This window comes from Lonchura striata, chromosome 14, assembly GCF_046129695.1.
Source record: "Lonchura striata isolate bLonStr1 chromosome 14, bLonStr1.mat, whole genome shotgun sequence".
Classification (NCBI taxonomy): domain Eukaryota; kingdom Metazoa; phylum Chordata; class Aves; order Passeriformes; family Estrildidae; genus Lonchura; species Lonchura striata.
Window position 1 is genome coordinate 15,628,206 of NC_134616.1, and position 15,725 is coordinate 15,643,930.

Genomic DNA, 15,725 nt, shown 5'->3' on the forward strand with positions numbered 1-15,725 from the left:
CGGGGCCGGGCGGGGCCGAGCGGGGCCGGCGGGGCCCGGGAGCGCCGGTGAGCGCGGGGCCGCGCCGGGCCGGGCCGGGCCGGGCCGGGGGTCGGTGCGGGGCCGGCGGGAGGAGGCCGCGCTCGGCGCAGGCACGGGGGGCACGGCGGGGTGGCCGCGCTTACCGGGGCTCACCGGGCTGTATCGGGCTGTATCGGCGGGTGATGGGAGAGCTGCTGTGGCCTGGTGCGCTACTGATGGGTACTGGTGCGCTACTGATGGGTACTGGTGCGCTACTGATGTACTGGGGTGTAATTAGGGTGTTAGTGGCCTGTTACCGGGGGTGTTACCTGCGCGTTGCTGGTGGGTTATTGCCGTGTTACCGGGATGTTATTGGTTTGTGATTTGCTGTATTACTGGGATGTTATTGGTGTGTTATTTGTTATATTACCGGGATGTTATTGGTGGGTTATTGCCGTGTTACTGGGATGTTATTAGTGTGTTAATTGCTGTATTACTGGGATGTTATTGGTGTGTTATTGGGGTGTTACTGGTGGGTTATTGCCATGTTACTGGGATGTTATTGGTGGGTTATTGCCGTGTTACTGGGATGTTATTGGTGGGTTACTGCCGTGTTACTGGGATGTTATTAGTGTGTTAATTGCTGTATTACTGGGATGTTATTGGTGTGTTATTGGGGTGTTACTGGTGGGTTATTGCCGTGTTACTGGGATGTTATTGGTGTGTTATTTGGCATATTACTGGGGTGTTGCTGGTGGGTTATTGCCGTGTTACTGAGATGTTATTGGTGTGTTATTTTCTGTATTACTGGGATGTTATTGGTGTGTTATTTGCTATATTACTGGGGTGTTATTAGTGTGTTCTTGCTGTGTTAGTGGGGTGTTGCTGGTGGGTTATCGCTGTGTTACCGAGATGCTATTGATGTGTTATTTTCTGTATTACTGGGATGTTACTGGTGGGTTATTGCCGTGTTACTGGGATGTTATCGCTGTGTTACTGGTGTGTTATTAGTGTACTAGTGGCCTGTTACCAGGGATGTTACTGGGATATTACCGCAGTATTACTGGGGTTATAGCACTGTGTTACTGGCCTGTTACCGGGGATGTTACTGGGATATCACCACGGTATTACTGGGGTTGTATCACTGTGTTACTGGGTTGTTATTACCATGTTACTGGCCTGTTATCAGGGCTGTTACCAGTATGTTGTTGGGATGTTTTTAGTGTGTTAGTGGGGTGTTGCTTAGTGTGTTACTGGCTTGTTACTCGGGTGTTACCCATGTATTACCTATTATTGAGGTGTTACTAGTGTGTTACTGGTGTGTCTGGGAGTGGACGGTGTTGCGGATGTAGCACTGCATGGCTTAATTAGTTAATTAATTAAGCACAGGTGTGCTGGCAGGGGGTGCAGGGAGGCTGGAGGGAGTTGGGCTCTGCTCCCAGGGAACAGTGACAGGATGGCAGGATGTGCCATGGAGGTTTAGGTGGGATATTGGGAACATTCTGGCCTGGACAGGGCTGTCCAGCCCGGGCCCAGGGCAGGGGTGGAGTGCCTGTCCCTGCAGGGATTTGAAGCCGGCTGGAGGTGGCACTTGGGGACATAGTGTGGCTTTGGCATTGCTGGGAAATGGTTGTGCTCGATGCTCTTGGAGGGATTTTCCAACCTCAGCAATTCCCTGATTCCATGCTTTGGGCTGCATGTGTTCCCTTGTTAGAGAGCTGCTTACTCAATCACCGTTGTGTTGTGGGTCCTTACCCTCCTCCAACCCTGCAATGCTGCTTCCAGGAAACGTGATGGGGCTGGAAGACCACGTGGATTCATTTCCTTGGTGATTTGGCATCCGTAGGGATGCAGTGGGGGAACCTGAATTAAACTGTGTGCAAAAGGGAGGCTGAAATTGGGATAAGTTGAAGCACAAATGGCACAAATCTCAGGTTCAAAATGAACAGGAGAGCCCCAGGACTTCATGGTGGAATGTTCTGTAATGAAATAATGATTTTTCCAACTGCCCAGCAGAGGTTAAAGGGAAGCCTGGGCTGCTTTCTGCTGAGCTCACCCTGCTCAAACGATCTCTTTATTGCAGCAGTTTGCAACTCACTGAGTTGCAACACCTCCCCTTGTTCCGCGGTGCCCTTTGCTTTCTGTTAGGAGGATTTCTGGAAGTGCAGGCAGGGACTTTCCACTGCTCACTGGCACTGAGCTGGGAATCTTTTGGGCCAGAAGAGTTGCTGGAAAACGGTAAATCACCCCTACAGGAGTTTTAAACATCATGCTGAGACTGAGCCTGTGTTTCTGATGTTCCTTAAGAGGTTTTTTGGTGCCTTTTTTCCATGCCTATGTATTGGGAAATGGGAATTGTTCCCTGGGAGGGTGGGCAGGCCTTGGCACAGGTGCCCAGAGCAGCTGTGGCTGCCCCTGGATCCCTGGCAGTGTCTCAGGACAGGTTGGACACTGGGGCTGGAGCAGCCTGGGACAGTGGGAGGTGTCCCTGCCATGGCAAGGGTGGCACTGGGTGGGCTCTGAGGTCTCTCTTACCCAAACCCTTCTGTGTTTCTGGGATCCTTCAGTTCAGTCCCCAGAGGGACCTCAGACAGCAGCTCATGCATCTTGCATTGTCTTTTTGGAAGGTTTGGTCTTGGCTGCTTCCAGCTGTGTAACATTGTAAGTTTAGATAGAAAAATGCTCTGCAGAGGGGTTGATTCACAGGGATTTCATTCTCCTGTAACTGCTGAGGAAGGACGTTCTGTGGCAGTTTAGCAGATTTGTGATACTAACAGGAGTAACACAGGCTGGTACAAAAAATATTCCTGGTTAATCTGTTGCTGCAGCTGGTGTTGCTGCCAGGCACAGAACTCCTGTGTCCTGAGCACAGCAAGGGCCAGGAATTTGGGGAGTCAGGACTGTGAACTTGGGAGATGAGGCCTGTGAATCCGGGGAAGTGAGAGCCAGGAACTCAGGGAATTGAGGGCTGGGGGATCCTGCAGTGCCAGCGAGTGCCACCTCACTCTGCTGCTGAAGTGTCACCTTGGGTTCCATTAATATCCAATATTAAAAGAGCAGAGATTTGTAGGAATTGTCTAAACCACATTCCTCAGCTGGGGCTGCCCTTGTTCTGCTCAGGGCACTGAGGTGTCTGTGTGTGTGGGCTCTGTACCCTGAGCTTCAGCTGGTCCTTGCAGGGCAGGGGCAGGCTTTGGGAATGTGTTTTCTGCTCCTTTCTGTGGCTCCTGGGTGGCTGCAGGAGCAGGCAGTGGTTTCCTGGTGCTGGACACTCAGCTGGTTGCTCAAGAGGTGTTTGTGATTCCAGGCTGTGCCCTGGTGCTGCTCCATGGCCTGGGACAGCCCTGGGCTGGCCATAGCCTCTGTGTCCAGTGGCTCTGCAGGGGCAGGAGGGTGCAGTGAATTCCCTGGGCTGAGTTAGCTCACAGTCTTATTTCAGACAGGAGCATTTCAACCTGAAAATGAGCCAAAGTGGAGCTTACTCAGAGCTGAAGCATAAAGGAATAAGCAATTCCTTGGAAGCTTCCTGCAGGAGCCAGCATCTCTACCTGAAGGTCAACCAAGGCAGAAACCAGACCCAACAAATTTTTCATGAGCATGAAAGCAAGCTAAGCCTTGGATAAGTCAAATTAAATGCTGCTCACAGCAGAGGGAAGGGCAACCCCAACAGCCAGAGCAGCTGTGGCTGCCCCTGGATCTCTGGAAGTGGCCAAGGGTAGGCTGGATGGGCTTGGAGCCACCTGGGACAGTGGAAGGTACCCCTGCCATGGGGATGGTCTTGAGGTCCCTTCCAGCCCCACCCATTCCATGGTTCTGTTCCCCTTGGCAGTGCTCCCAGGTGGTTGTGTGGAGTCTGTCCTGTGAGTAAATCCATGCCTTCATCCTTTTCCCCTCCAATGCTGGGCTCAGACCTGTGGGAGGTTTGGAGATGCTCTGGTCAGTGCTGGCCAAACCTGGATCTGTAGGGCTCAGCCTGCCCAGGTGAGCCCTGCTGGGGTGGTGGTTGGATCTCCCTTCACGGCCCTGTTAATCCAGAAGAGATCCCTGATTCTCACCAGGCAGTGCCAGGGAGATGGAAAATGTGGATCCAGAAACTCAGCCAGCACTCCTGCTCTGTGGCTGCTCCCAGAGAGGTCTCCTGGGGGGTTCAGGGGAGGTCTGTGATCGTGCCAGATCTGTTGAGGCACAGAACAGAGCAGGTAATAAGTAGGATCTAAGTGCAAAGTGAAAAATGAGATTTTTGGGTTTTGCGGGGTCCAAAGTCGTCCTAAGTCCTTCCTGAGCAGAAAAGAGGCTTATGGATGTGCAGGATGAGCAGGGCAGCAGTCCCAGCTGGGCCCTGACATGTGCTCCATGTGTTAGATCTGGCTCTGGCTGTAGATTAACTTGCTGATACTTGAGCTGATTAAGAGTGTCCCTTTCTGTGGCAGCAGGGATGTTTTTCCAGCTCTGGAGACTTAGGGAATCCCACGATGGCTTAGGGTTAGAAAGAAGCTTGAAGCTCATCCAGTTCCAACTCCCAGCACCTTCTGCTACCCCAGGCTGCTCCAAGCCCCATCCAGCCTGTCCTTGGGCACTGCCAGGGGCAGCCACAGCTGCTCTGGCTGTTGGGGTTGCTCTTCCCTCTGCTGTGAGCAGCATTTAATGTGACTTATCCAAGACTTAGCTTGCTTTCATCCTCATAAACTTCTTGGGTTTGGTTTCTGCCTTGGTTGCTCTTCAGGTAGGGATGCTGGCTCCACAGTTTCTCTGGGCAACCTGAGCTTTGCCACCCTCACAGGGCACAGAGCTGGTAAAACCCCTTTTTCTAGAGGGTTTTGTGTCATCGTGAGCAGAGCCTAAAAGGGGAAATGAGAGAACTTTGTGGTTGTGGTGTCCTGGCTGAGTCCTGGCCACGGGACACTGTGCTGGTCCTTGTGCCACCCTGCAGGTGCCCCCAGTCCTGATGTCACCCTTTTGTGTCCCAAGCAGGAGAGCAGCCATGGCCATCCTGTTTGCAGTCGTGGCGAGGGGCACCACCATCCTGGCCAAGCATGCCTGGTGTGGAGGCAACTTCCTGGAGGTGACCGAGCAGATCCTGGCCAAAATCCCATCCGAGAACAACAAACTGACCTATTCCCATGGCAAGTGAGTAACCCCTCCCCTTGGCTCTGGGGTGTTGGAATCTGTGGTATTGATGTTTCTGAGATTGTAGAAAGTCTCTGTCTGTCAGCCCCGCTGCCAAAGCAGAAGCCATAATTGGTCTGTGCTGGTTTCCAGGTTGTTTATTCTGTTTATCTCTAACATGTTCTGCTGCCCTGCCCAGCTCTGTCCTGCAGGGCAGCGTGTGGGGCTCTGCCCTCAGTGGGATGTTACAAACATTAAATACCAGAAACTCCCTGGGCTGGATTTACAAGAACGTGCCAATATCTGTCACCTACGTTGGACAGTGTGTCCCCAGCCTGAACCAACAGAAAAATGCCAACACCACAGTGAAACATGGAGGGCATGAAGGAGGAGAAAAAGGACAAGGCACACCCAATTTCCAACATCTTGTCCCCTTTGGACCCCTCATCTAGAATCCTAAAATTTTACTTTTGCACCTGTGCCACACTTAATTATTACTTATATCAAACACTCAGAGCTGGTAATTGATCCTGTAAGATTGGAAACTCTTTTCCATGGCCAGAGATCACAGCCAGTGTCTCTGGGGGCTCTGTCCAGGGGGGTTCCTGAGCCCTGCCAGGGTCCCAGACCTGCCAGAGCAGCCAGAGGGAAGCCTTGGACTCCCACACTGGGGGACTTGTGGGGATTCATGAGGACAGGGAGAAACTGGGTGGGGTGTGTTTGGGGGTGTTTCTGTGATTCTGCAGTTTTCTCCTGTCCAAATTTCCATTTGATGGAACATGCCACCAGCTCAGTAGCTACTTCTGACCCCCAGAACTTTGCAGCACAACCAGGATTTGAGTTCAGCTCCAGCAGCAGCACAAGGCAGTTGATACAAAATCAACTTTTCCATTTTTATACAATTGCAAAGTGAGCTGGGGGGTGCCCTGCTGTGGAATCTTTGGCTTCTGGAAACTTCCCCTGGATTTTCTGAGGTTTGAAGGTGGCTTTAGGTGAAATGTCACCCTTCCTGGGGGCTTTGAGACAAGCTGTGCTCACAGATCACATGGGGTCATTCTGAGCTGCCCCAAATCTGCAGGACAGAGAAGTTTCTCCCAGGACTTTCCCAGCTCTCTGAACCCTTGGTCAGTGTTGGTAGGACAGGGAATAATGGTGCTTCATCACCTGTGACTGCCTGCATGTGGAAGTGGCTGAGTCAATGGGAATAAACTAAAACAACTGTGGAGAAACCAGATTTTTGAGGCGTTGGGGCCCATTTCAGCTTTTTTAGGAATTGGCAGCATAGCTGGATCCTCTCGGTGCCCAAGGTGTTGTATCAGAGCTGTTCTGAGGATACAGAACTGAGCTGGGCTTCCCACATGCTCAGGAGCACAGCCAGTCCCTGTGGGAGATGTCTTGGAGGCAGTGCCTCTCTGGAGGCTGACACACCCTGGATGCTGCAGCTCTTCTCTCCTGCTGGAATTTTAAGGATAAATTTTAATATTTTAAGTTATTCCTTGAAGTGAAAGGAAATAAATTTGCCTTGAGTGCTGTTCAACCAAGTGAAAAGTTGAGTTTCAGGAGTGCTGTGGTGCATTTTTGGAGGTAACTGGGCAGAATGTGGGAGCTGTGAAGCTCAGTGAGCACTTGGAGTTGTTCCTCCTGTCTGGAGCCTCCCAGGGATCCTCTGCCTCCCAGCCTATAGGCTAAAAAACTCCCTGGGTTCTGTCCAGAATAGTTCATCCTGTTCTGAAACAGGAAAAACTTGAGGAACTTTGAACTCCTTACATTCATTTAATGAGTCCTTTTTGTTTTTAATAAGAACTTCTGTGTCTTCTGTATGAATCTCCAAGGAAAAGCAGCCCTCTGGCATCAGGAGTTCTTGGGATTCTCTCTCTCTGCTGTTGGGATCCTTCTTGTCCTCTCTGAGGAATCTGCAGGATGATACCAGACAAGTTTCACCTCACTCCTTCCTGGAGAGTTGTGGATGTGCAAAGATTTTTTAACTTTTTAATGGGAACAGACCTTCAGGGCAGAGAGTTTATCCTCACTTCCCTGGACATTTACCTTGGACCTGTTTATCTGTGCCAGCTCCGTAGAATAGCTGGAATATTCTCTTGCCAGCCCCCAAAGGCTCCACAGGCAGCAGTGGCTTCTGGAAAACAAAATTCTGGAAATGCGTCAGCTTCCAGTGACATTTTGTTTGTTCCTTTCCATTCCCTGCAGTTACCTGTTCCATTACATCTGCCAGGACAGGATCATTTACCTGTGCATCACAGATGATGTGAGTACTGGGAACACAGCTACAGCCTGGGCAGGCCCTGGGAAATTGGGGGATTTTGGTTTCCATATGGCAGTTTTTAGTAAGGGCTGCTCTGAGGTGCCTTTTCTCCCACTGGAGCTGCTGTCACCTCAGTTACAGCTTTGAACTCAGCCTGGAGCTCAAACTGGAGTTGTGGGATGCTTTGGGTCCAGAGTGACCATCAAAATCATCCCATTCCAACCCTGCCACGGGAGGGACCTTCCAGTCCTGTGGATTGTGAGTTTTGGGGTGAAGTTCTTGGCTTTGCCCAGTTTCTCTCTCGGTACAGAGACCATTCCAGTTGCTGGTGGAATTTGCCTGGCGCTCCTGAATTCTGGAAGCGCTGCAGGGAATCCTCCCCCTCAGAGGATGGAGGTGGCCCAGCCCTGGGGTGCCAGTGTCACAGGCAGTGTCAGAGGCAGGCAGAGCTGGGAGCTGCAGCCCCAGCCCTGCAGGCTGTGTGTCCTGACTCTCTGTGCTCTCTGCTGGCAGGACTTTGAGCGTTCCAGAGCCTTCACGTTCCTGAATGAGATCAAGAAGCGGTTCCAGACCACGTACGGCTCGCGGGCGCAGACCGCCCTGCCCTACGCCATGAACAGCGAGTTCTCCTCCGTGCTGGCTGCACAGCTGGTGAGGCTGCTCCCCAGAAATCCTCCTGGCCTGGGGTTCTGGGGGGTTTGAGGAGTCCCTCAGATTAAAGACGAGGTGTCCTGGGAATGGTGGCTTTAGGGCTGTCCCCAGCCTGCGGTGGGGTGGGAGGCTCTCAGAGCTCTGCTGGGGCTGTTCTCCAGGGAGGGCTTGGCTCTTTTGCTGCTTACCCCATGGAAGGGCTGGATTTGGGGGTGTCACAGCTGCAAGGGGAGGTGTCGCAACTCAAAATGTCTCTCAGGCATTTTTAGAGGTTCCAGGCCTTGGTCAGAAGCATTTTAGACCCTAGCAGGCAGCTGGACACAGCTGTGATTTTGGGTTTGAGCCATGGAATGAATTACCAACTTTGGAGGTGGAACAAGCAGTCACAAAGGGTTAGATAGGATAGTAAAAGTAATTACAAAGTAGAGGGGAAATTTTTTTAGTATTGTACAGGGGGGTTTTAGCACATGTACAGGGGGGTTTTTACTTTGTACATGGGGGTCAGAAGTTCTAAGATGGAGGAAAGTAGGCTGATCCTGTCCTTCCTCTTTCTTCTTCCTTACCTCCATGTTCTTGGTGATGTTGGCACTCACAGATTGGTTTAGAGTAGAAAAGCACTTTGTAATATAGGTAGTAGGTATTGGGGGAAAACTATAAACATGTAACACGTAATATATCATATAAAAGATAGCAGCAGCCCTGGGCAGGAAGGGAGAAGAAGACACCAGACAGTCAGGGTGTCAGGAGTGTGTGCATCCCTGCCTGGGCCGCTGACCAAACAGCCCGAGAACATAATCTGTTAGATAACTAGCAATAAATCGTCTTGAGACCCAACAGCAAGAGACTCCAGAGCTTTTCTTTGGAAGCACGGGTTGGAGGAGGAATTTCACCACCACATGGGAACCCAGAATAAGGCTGGGGTTCCCACAGGGAGAGTTTTGCTGTGGGGACAGCAAAACTCTCCCCAGTGTAGGAATTGTGGAGCAGTTCCAGCTGTACCAGTTGTGTGGTGGTTCAGGGTGAGGCGAGGGCTCTGAGGAAGGATTTGCACCCGCACTGCTCCTGCCTGAAGTTTGCACTGGAATTTGGGGCTGTGCAGGTGGTTTGGAGCAGGGAGAGTCACTGGAGTTCATTCCAGGAGCTGCTCCTTGCCTTCCACAGCAGGGGAGAGCAAGGAATAACAATGCCAGTGTATAATGAATAGGATTAACTTGCTGTGTGTGAGGAGGGAGCTTTTCCTCTCCTCCAGGCTTTGGTGTGTGGGGACTGAAACTACCCGAAGTGCTGACTCATCACTTTATAAGCTCTTCAGGGCTGGAATAAGCTGGAATTGCCTTATCAGAAAAGCCAGGCTGTCTTTGGAGCCATGGGGTTGATATTCCTCTAAAATCCCAGCCTTTCCATCTCCCTCAGCACAGGAGGAGCTGCCTGAGCTTCTCCACATTGCTGGGATCCAGGGGTCAGCTGAGGGGAGGTTAGTGCTGACAGAGCCCTTCCCTCCCCTGATCCCATGGGATGTGGGGGCTGGCATTCCCTGCTGTGCAGGAGCAGGGATGTTCTCCAGGAGGTTCCTGTGTGAGGCAGAGATCCAGCCCCAGCTCAAGTGCAGCACTCGGATAATCCTGGAGAGGGAGGCCGTGCTTCCAGTAAAACCAGAGGCCAGTGTGAAACCTCCTGGGAATCTCCCCCTGAGGAGAAGGTGGAGGAGCTGCTGGATTTGGTGCTGTCACCATGAGCTGTGACTGCCCAGGTGGCAGTGGCAGTGGCAGAAATTGAGTTCCTGCCAGAAGAAAATCAGGATTTAAGCAGTTACATGGGTGATCATGGAGCAGAGCTGTCGTGATGTGAGCAGTGAGTAAAGTCCATGCAAAAAGAGCAGAGCTCAGTTCCCTGATGCTGACTGGGCCTTGGATCCTGCAAACACTCAGGCTCCTTTAATCTGGGGTTGGCTCATGCTGCTCTCACCCATGCCGAGCTGTGCAGTCACCAGAGCATCCCTGGGATTCCCAAACTGGGGAAGCAGTCTGAGAGAAGTCCCTGTCACTTGTGAAGGGAATGGAGGGGGTGGAATGACAGGGATGGTGCTCAGGATAAACACCAGAGGGGCTGGCAGCAGCAAAGCTGTCAGTGAGGGCTCAGCTGTACCCAGGAGGTGACAGGGGACATCCTCTGGGGTGGCTCTGGGACATGGGATGCCTCCATTCCTCTGGGGAGAGCAGTCAGGGCACTCAAAGTGGCCACCTTCACCATCTGGTGCGTCATTCCCAAACTGTTGGCTTCATGAGGCTCCTGTTTTCCCTGACTCCTGGTTTCTGAGGCTCCTGTTTTCCCTGCCTGTTCTTGTAGGAATGTGACCCCTGTTGACAGAGTGACCAAATTATTCTTTGTTTGCTTAAAAAGCCCAAAATTGTCTCTCCTCAATTTAGTAAAAAGACACCTCATTAGACCTTTAAGACTTCACCTCAGACCTAGAGCTACCCAATTAGACAGAAGCCAAGAGGTCCAATCTAAGTAACTCACTAAAAAAAAAAAAGAAAACAAAAGAAATAATCACTTTTATAGAGTGTTTTACCAAGAACACAAACCTCTTACCCCTAACTCAAGTTTTCTCTGTAAGACCTTTGTTATTTTGCCTTTTATTAAACCTTTTTCTGTTTCCAACACAACCTCAAAAACCATCCTACTAGTTTTGTACCATTCCAAGCAGCAGAGCTATCTCAAGTGTCATAAATTCCTCTCAGAGCTCATGAGACCTAGCTGAAAGAGTAAAACATGTTGTCTGTTGCAGAAATACCACTCGGAGAGCAAGGGCCCAGACCAGGTGGCAGAGACACAAGCCCAGATCGACGAACTCAAAGGGATCATGGTCCGGAACATAGGTACTGCTTCCTTGGGAAATGCTCTCTGCACCTGCTTTTCTTTTGGGTTTGGATTGCCAAGTTTGACCATTCAAAAGAGAGGGTGAGATCTGGAGTTGAGCAGAATTCAGTCCCAGAATGCAGCCTGTTTGATGTGAGGCTGTTCCCTAAAGTCCTGGTTATCCCAGGGAGGGTAGAAGCTACAGCCAGGAGCTCCTGGCTTGGGCTTGGGTGTTGGGAGCAGTTTTTTGCCCTGGGGTTTCACCTTCAGAGCTGGATTTTTTTGTCTCTTTTCTCCAGACCTTGTGGCACAAAGAGGAGAGAAACTGGAGCTGCTGATTGATAAAACAGAGAATCTCGTGGATTCGGTGAGTCTGGGGAAGTTGTGTTACTGCACCAGGGAGCAGGGAGGTGGGGACAGCACCTGGAGACTCTTAAATCACACAGAGGAATCGAGACCTGCAGGGAATCCTTCACCTTCCAAGCTGTTTCCCAGCTGCTTTTCAGTTTGGGAAAGATCCAGCTTCCCTCTGCTCCCTGTGCCACAGCCAGCCAAGGGTGACACATCCCTGTCCTCATCCCTTGTGCCCAAGGTGGGGAAAACCCTCTCATTATCTGCAGTGATAGGAGACATAAAATCACCATTTACATTTCCCTGGAAGCCTGGGCTGAAGGCAGCTGGATGCAAATAAACTGGAAAATGTGCATGTGTGGAGTTGTTCTGATACTAGCAGAGAAAGTGTAGCTGATTTAAAATTAAAAAAGCTGAGTTGTTGCATCTAAATAATCTTTAAAGACTCCAGAGCTTCTTGGAACATTTCTGAGGAAATGAAGACTAAAAAAAGTCCCAAATTAATGTAATTATAAAGCACAGTTATCTAGCAAAGTGCTGTGCACTCTGGAAGCTTTCTGTCTTTCCTTTGGGAATCCCTGGCCCTGGCTCAGCATCCTCCTCTGCAGCATCCTGGCTTGGTGCCCAGCTCCTGTGGCATCCAGTCCTCAGGCTGGGAGAGTGCCAGGAGCTCCCGTGTGGGATCCAAACGTCCCTGAGCTGTCCCAAAGCCCTCCTGCTTTGGAGAGCAGCAGAGATGCCTGGAGTTTATCCAGCAGGGAACAGTCCTGGAGCTCCCAGGTGTTCAGACCTTCCCCTGTCCTCAGGTGGTAGCAGGGCTGAAAGCTCAGGTAAAGCTTTAGATAAAGGAACTGGAATTCCTTCAGCAGCTGGCCTGAGCTCGTGGAGAACCTGTCCCGTGGAGTGTGGGCTTTGGGAAAGCACAGGGAGCTGAAGGGATGGAACATCCTTCAGTGGGAATGTCCCACAGCCCAGGAGGAGGCATCCCTGGAGACCCAGGGCTGGTGTTCCCCACCTTGGGAATGGGCCCCACGCAGAACTGTAGCTCCCAGGGCTGTGGCTCCTGCCTGCTGCAGCCTCATGGAGGGTGGTTGGTAGGAAAAGCTGGCACTGCCCAGTGGAATGAGCTGCTGGAATGGCTGCTTCCAGGGGCAGGTGCATCCTGCCTGAGCTGTGTGGGAATGGCTGCACTGACCTAGCCGTGGGGGGGGGGGGTGGTTTGGGGTCATTTGGTGTCCAAACCCTATTTTGGATGCGTGGAATTGCAGGGACACTTGGGATAGGACAACCACAAGCTTTCCATAACAGGTTACCCAGAGCAGCTGTGGCTGCCCCTGGATCCCTGGCAGAGTCCAAGCCAGGCTGGACACTGGGGCTTGGAGCAGCCTGAGATTGTGGAAGGTGTCCCTTCCATGGCAGGGGGTGGCACTGAATGAGTTTTAGGTCTCTTCCAGCCCAATCCATCCTGGGATTTCCCTTGTTTTCTTTTGCAGTCAGTCACTTTCAAAACCACCAGCAGGAACCTTGCCCGAGCCATGTGTATGAAGAACCTCAAGCTCACCATCGTCATCATCATCGTGTCCATTGTGAGTGTGGAGCCTGGAGCTGCTGTGCCAGGCTGAACCCCTGGAAACTCCAAACCCCTGTCACTGTCCTGGGATCTCTGTGTGCCCAGCTCTGCCTGAGGGGCTTGTGTGGGGAGAGGGTGAAGGGCCTGGGCAATCATTACTGCAGGGAGTGGCTGGGGGGGCTCAGCCTGGAGAAGAGGAGGCTTGGAGGGACCTTCTGGCTCTACGACTACCTGGAAGGAGGTTGTGATGGGGTGGGAATTGGCCTCTTCTCCCAAGCAAGTGGGGAGATGGGGTCAGGTTGCATTGGGGGGATTCAGGTTGGATATTAGGAAAAATTCCTTCCCTGAGAGAGATGAAGCCCAGGGCAGTGCTGGGGTCACCATGGAGGTGTTCAGAAAATGAGTGGATGTGGCATGTTGTGTGATGGTTTAAGAGACACAGGGAGATTTGATCAAAGGTTGGATTTGATGATCATGGAGGTCTTCAACCTTTGTCACCCTCTGAGAGGAGATGGGAGCACCATGGCCAGGAGCTGCCCCTGCTTGCCCCAGGAGCAGCTGAGGTGTCTTGCTTGGGCTGGGATGACTTTTGAGTTCTCAGTCCTGGTGGGATCTCGTTTTGTGACTCTGAAGTGGCTTTTTTTGGTGTGACGGTTCCTCTCCAGCTGTGAGGACTGTGGATGGAGCAACTGCAGGGTCAGGGTGGGAAGCACTTTGTCACCTCCATGGGGACACTTCTCAGCTGCAGGGGTATGGAGGGACAGCAGGGTGTTAGACATGTTCTTCAAGGCTTTGACCATCTGGGGTTTCCAGGTCTGTGCTGTGGCAGTCAGTAACTGCTGGGAATCCCTAATTCCCCCCCCAGGTGATCCTGTACATCATCCTGTCGGTCATATGTGGCGGGCTGGCCTGGCCCCACTGTGTGCAGAAGTAACTGGAGCTGCTCACCAGGAGATGAGGCAGAGTGTGAAGAAGGAACCTCCAGAGTGACTCCCACCTGTCACCACTGCCACCTTCCACCTCCCAATCCCTCCAGGACTTCAGACTTTTTGCCTTATCACCCAGACAGACCCAGCTGGTCGCTGCTCCCACAGCTGTGACCTCAAGAGCGGGCTGGGTTAATTACTTGAAAGGATTTTTGTGTTCCTTTTGCTGTCCCAATGCCACCCCTGCAGAAAGTTCTGTGCATGCTGGCCCCGTGTCCGTGTGGCTTCCTCTGGGTGGGGACAGGAGTGACTGCAGCTCTCCCACCTGGGATGGAGCTGTCCCACAGAGGAGCCAAACTAACAGGGACAGGTGGGTTTGGGGTCCCACAGAGCCTCTCCTGCACATCTGGCCACATCTGGTGGCTCCCTGTGCTGCACCATAGGGAGGTCACGGTGTCACCCTGGTAGGAACAAATGGGGTCTGGGCTTTGTGTACTCACAGGTGGAGGTGCTGCTGCTGGGGACATCTCCCTGTTCCTGCAGTGATCCTGCAGGCAGGAGGAGGGTGTGGGGTCACCTCAGCGTGTGCAATGGCTGCCTCTTCATCCTCACTTCTTCCTCATCTCCCCCTGGGCTGGTGGCTGAATGGACACAGCAACAGGGCTGGTTGCACACGGTTCAGGATCTCCTTCCTCACAGATGATTTCTCCTGCTCTTCTTTGGAGGGTGGACTGCAATGAGTAAAATTCTGGCACTGGCTACGGTGAATTTGGGGCCAATCTGGTTTGCTGAGGTATCAGGGAGCTGCTGCTTGTGCTTCTCCTGGAAGGTATGCACTGAAACTGGAGGACAGAGAAGGGGTGGAGTTGGTGGCTGGTGACTTTCTCCAAGGTCTGAGAGAGAAAGGCTCTGCCAGAGGATGAACGTTCTCCTCTGGGAGGATTTCAAACCAAACCTAAGGCTGGTAACCAAATGCAGGCTCAGGGGTGCTGTTTCTGTGCCAGCTGCACATCTCCATCCCAAGCCAGGCCTGGCTGAGGAGCTGGAGTTGCTGGGGCCTGGGAAAGGGCTGGGGGCACTTCTGTCCTGGAGCTGAGGGGGCTCCTTTGCCACAGAAAAAATGGAAACGCACTTCAGGGGGGAAGGAATCTGCTTTTGGCCCAGGGAAGTCGAGGGATGGAAGGGGAGGCTTCTTTTGGTGTCTGAGCTGGAGCACGAAGTTGGTGTCCCGAGGTCCTGGTGACACTGGCAGGGTGGGGAGGTGGCTCTGCTGCTCCGTCCCTTGTGGCACTGACCATGGAGCTTCCCAGCAGGGCCAGGTAAAGAGTCACAGTCTCCCATGAACAGTAGCTCCTTTGGATGTGTCTTCTGCTAGGCTGAAATTTCACCAAGGGTGATTGGATCTTGATATCCACAAAGTGCCAGTGGCCACTGGCAACTGCTTCTCCTTCTGTTCTGAATGTAAAGTTGGAGCCCACTCCCTGCAGCCCCAGGTCCAGCTGTGCATGTTTTAGGGATCGTGCTGTTACAATGTTCATTTGGATGATTTCTTGTCATATGTACAAACAATTTTTAAAGAAAACCCTTCCTTTCCTTCTCAAGGATGCACTGAGGCATTAGTGTAAAAAACCATTACCTTGATTTCAATAAAATTCCTGTACAGAGAGTTCCATAGTTCTGTGGAACACCTACCTTGGGAATGCTCCATGCTGATGCAGGGGGAGGTTTTGGAAGCAGGCTCATGCTTCGGGATGAGGGAGTTGGATTTCCTCTTGGACTTGCAGAAATTGTTGGAAGTTGTTGATTGTTATCTCAGTTTGAGGCAAAACTGCATTTTAATGGTATCAGCCAGGACATGGATGATAGAGAATACTGGGAACTGAAGTGAGATCACTTGGTGTGAGAACAGCTCAGAAAAACAAAAGGTTAAAATTAAATTAACTGCTCTGAGTGTGATGGTTCTGTCAGAGCTGTGCTCTGTTCCCTGCTGAAGTGGGACAGC

At 51.9% G+C, this 15,725-nt stretch overlaps 1 protein-coding gene across 3 annotated transcripts; it reads left to right on the forward strand.

Moving 5' to 3' along the window:
* Positions 1-9: 9 nt before the first annotated feature.
* VAMP7 (vesicle associated membrane protein 7) lies at positions 10-15,389 on the forward strand. 3 transcript variants are annotated; one of them, XM_077786578.1, is made up of 8 exons: positions 10-47; positions 4,969-5,127; positions 7,312-7,369; positions 7,880-8,017; positions 10,806-10,896; positions 11,176-11,243; positions 12,721-12,813; positions 13,663-15,389. In XM_077786578.1, exons 2-8 carry the CDS (start codon positions 4,982-4,984, stop codon positions 13,729-13,731), a joined length of 663 nt encoding a protein of 220 aa, XP_077642704.1. In that variant the 5' UTR covers positions 10-47; positions 4,969-4,981; the 3' UTR covers positions 13,732-15,389. The 3 variants fall into 3 exon arrangements, with proteins under 3 accessions (XP_077642704.1, XP_077642703.1, XP_021399912.1); XM_077786577.1 differs by having other exon boundaries at positions 4,972-5,127; XM_021544237.3 differs by lacking the exon at positions 10-47 and adding an exon at positions 2,156-2,238 and having other exon boundaries at positions 4,972-5,127.
* Positions 15,390-15,725: the final 336 nt, after the last annotated feature.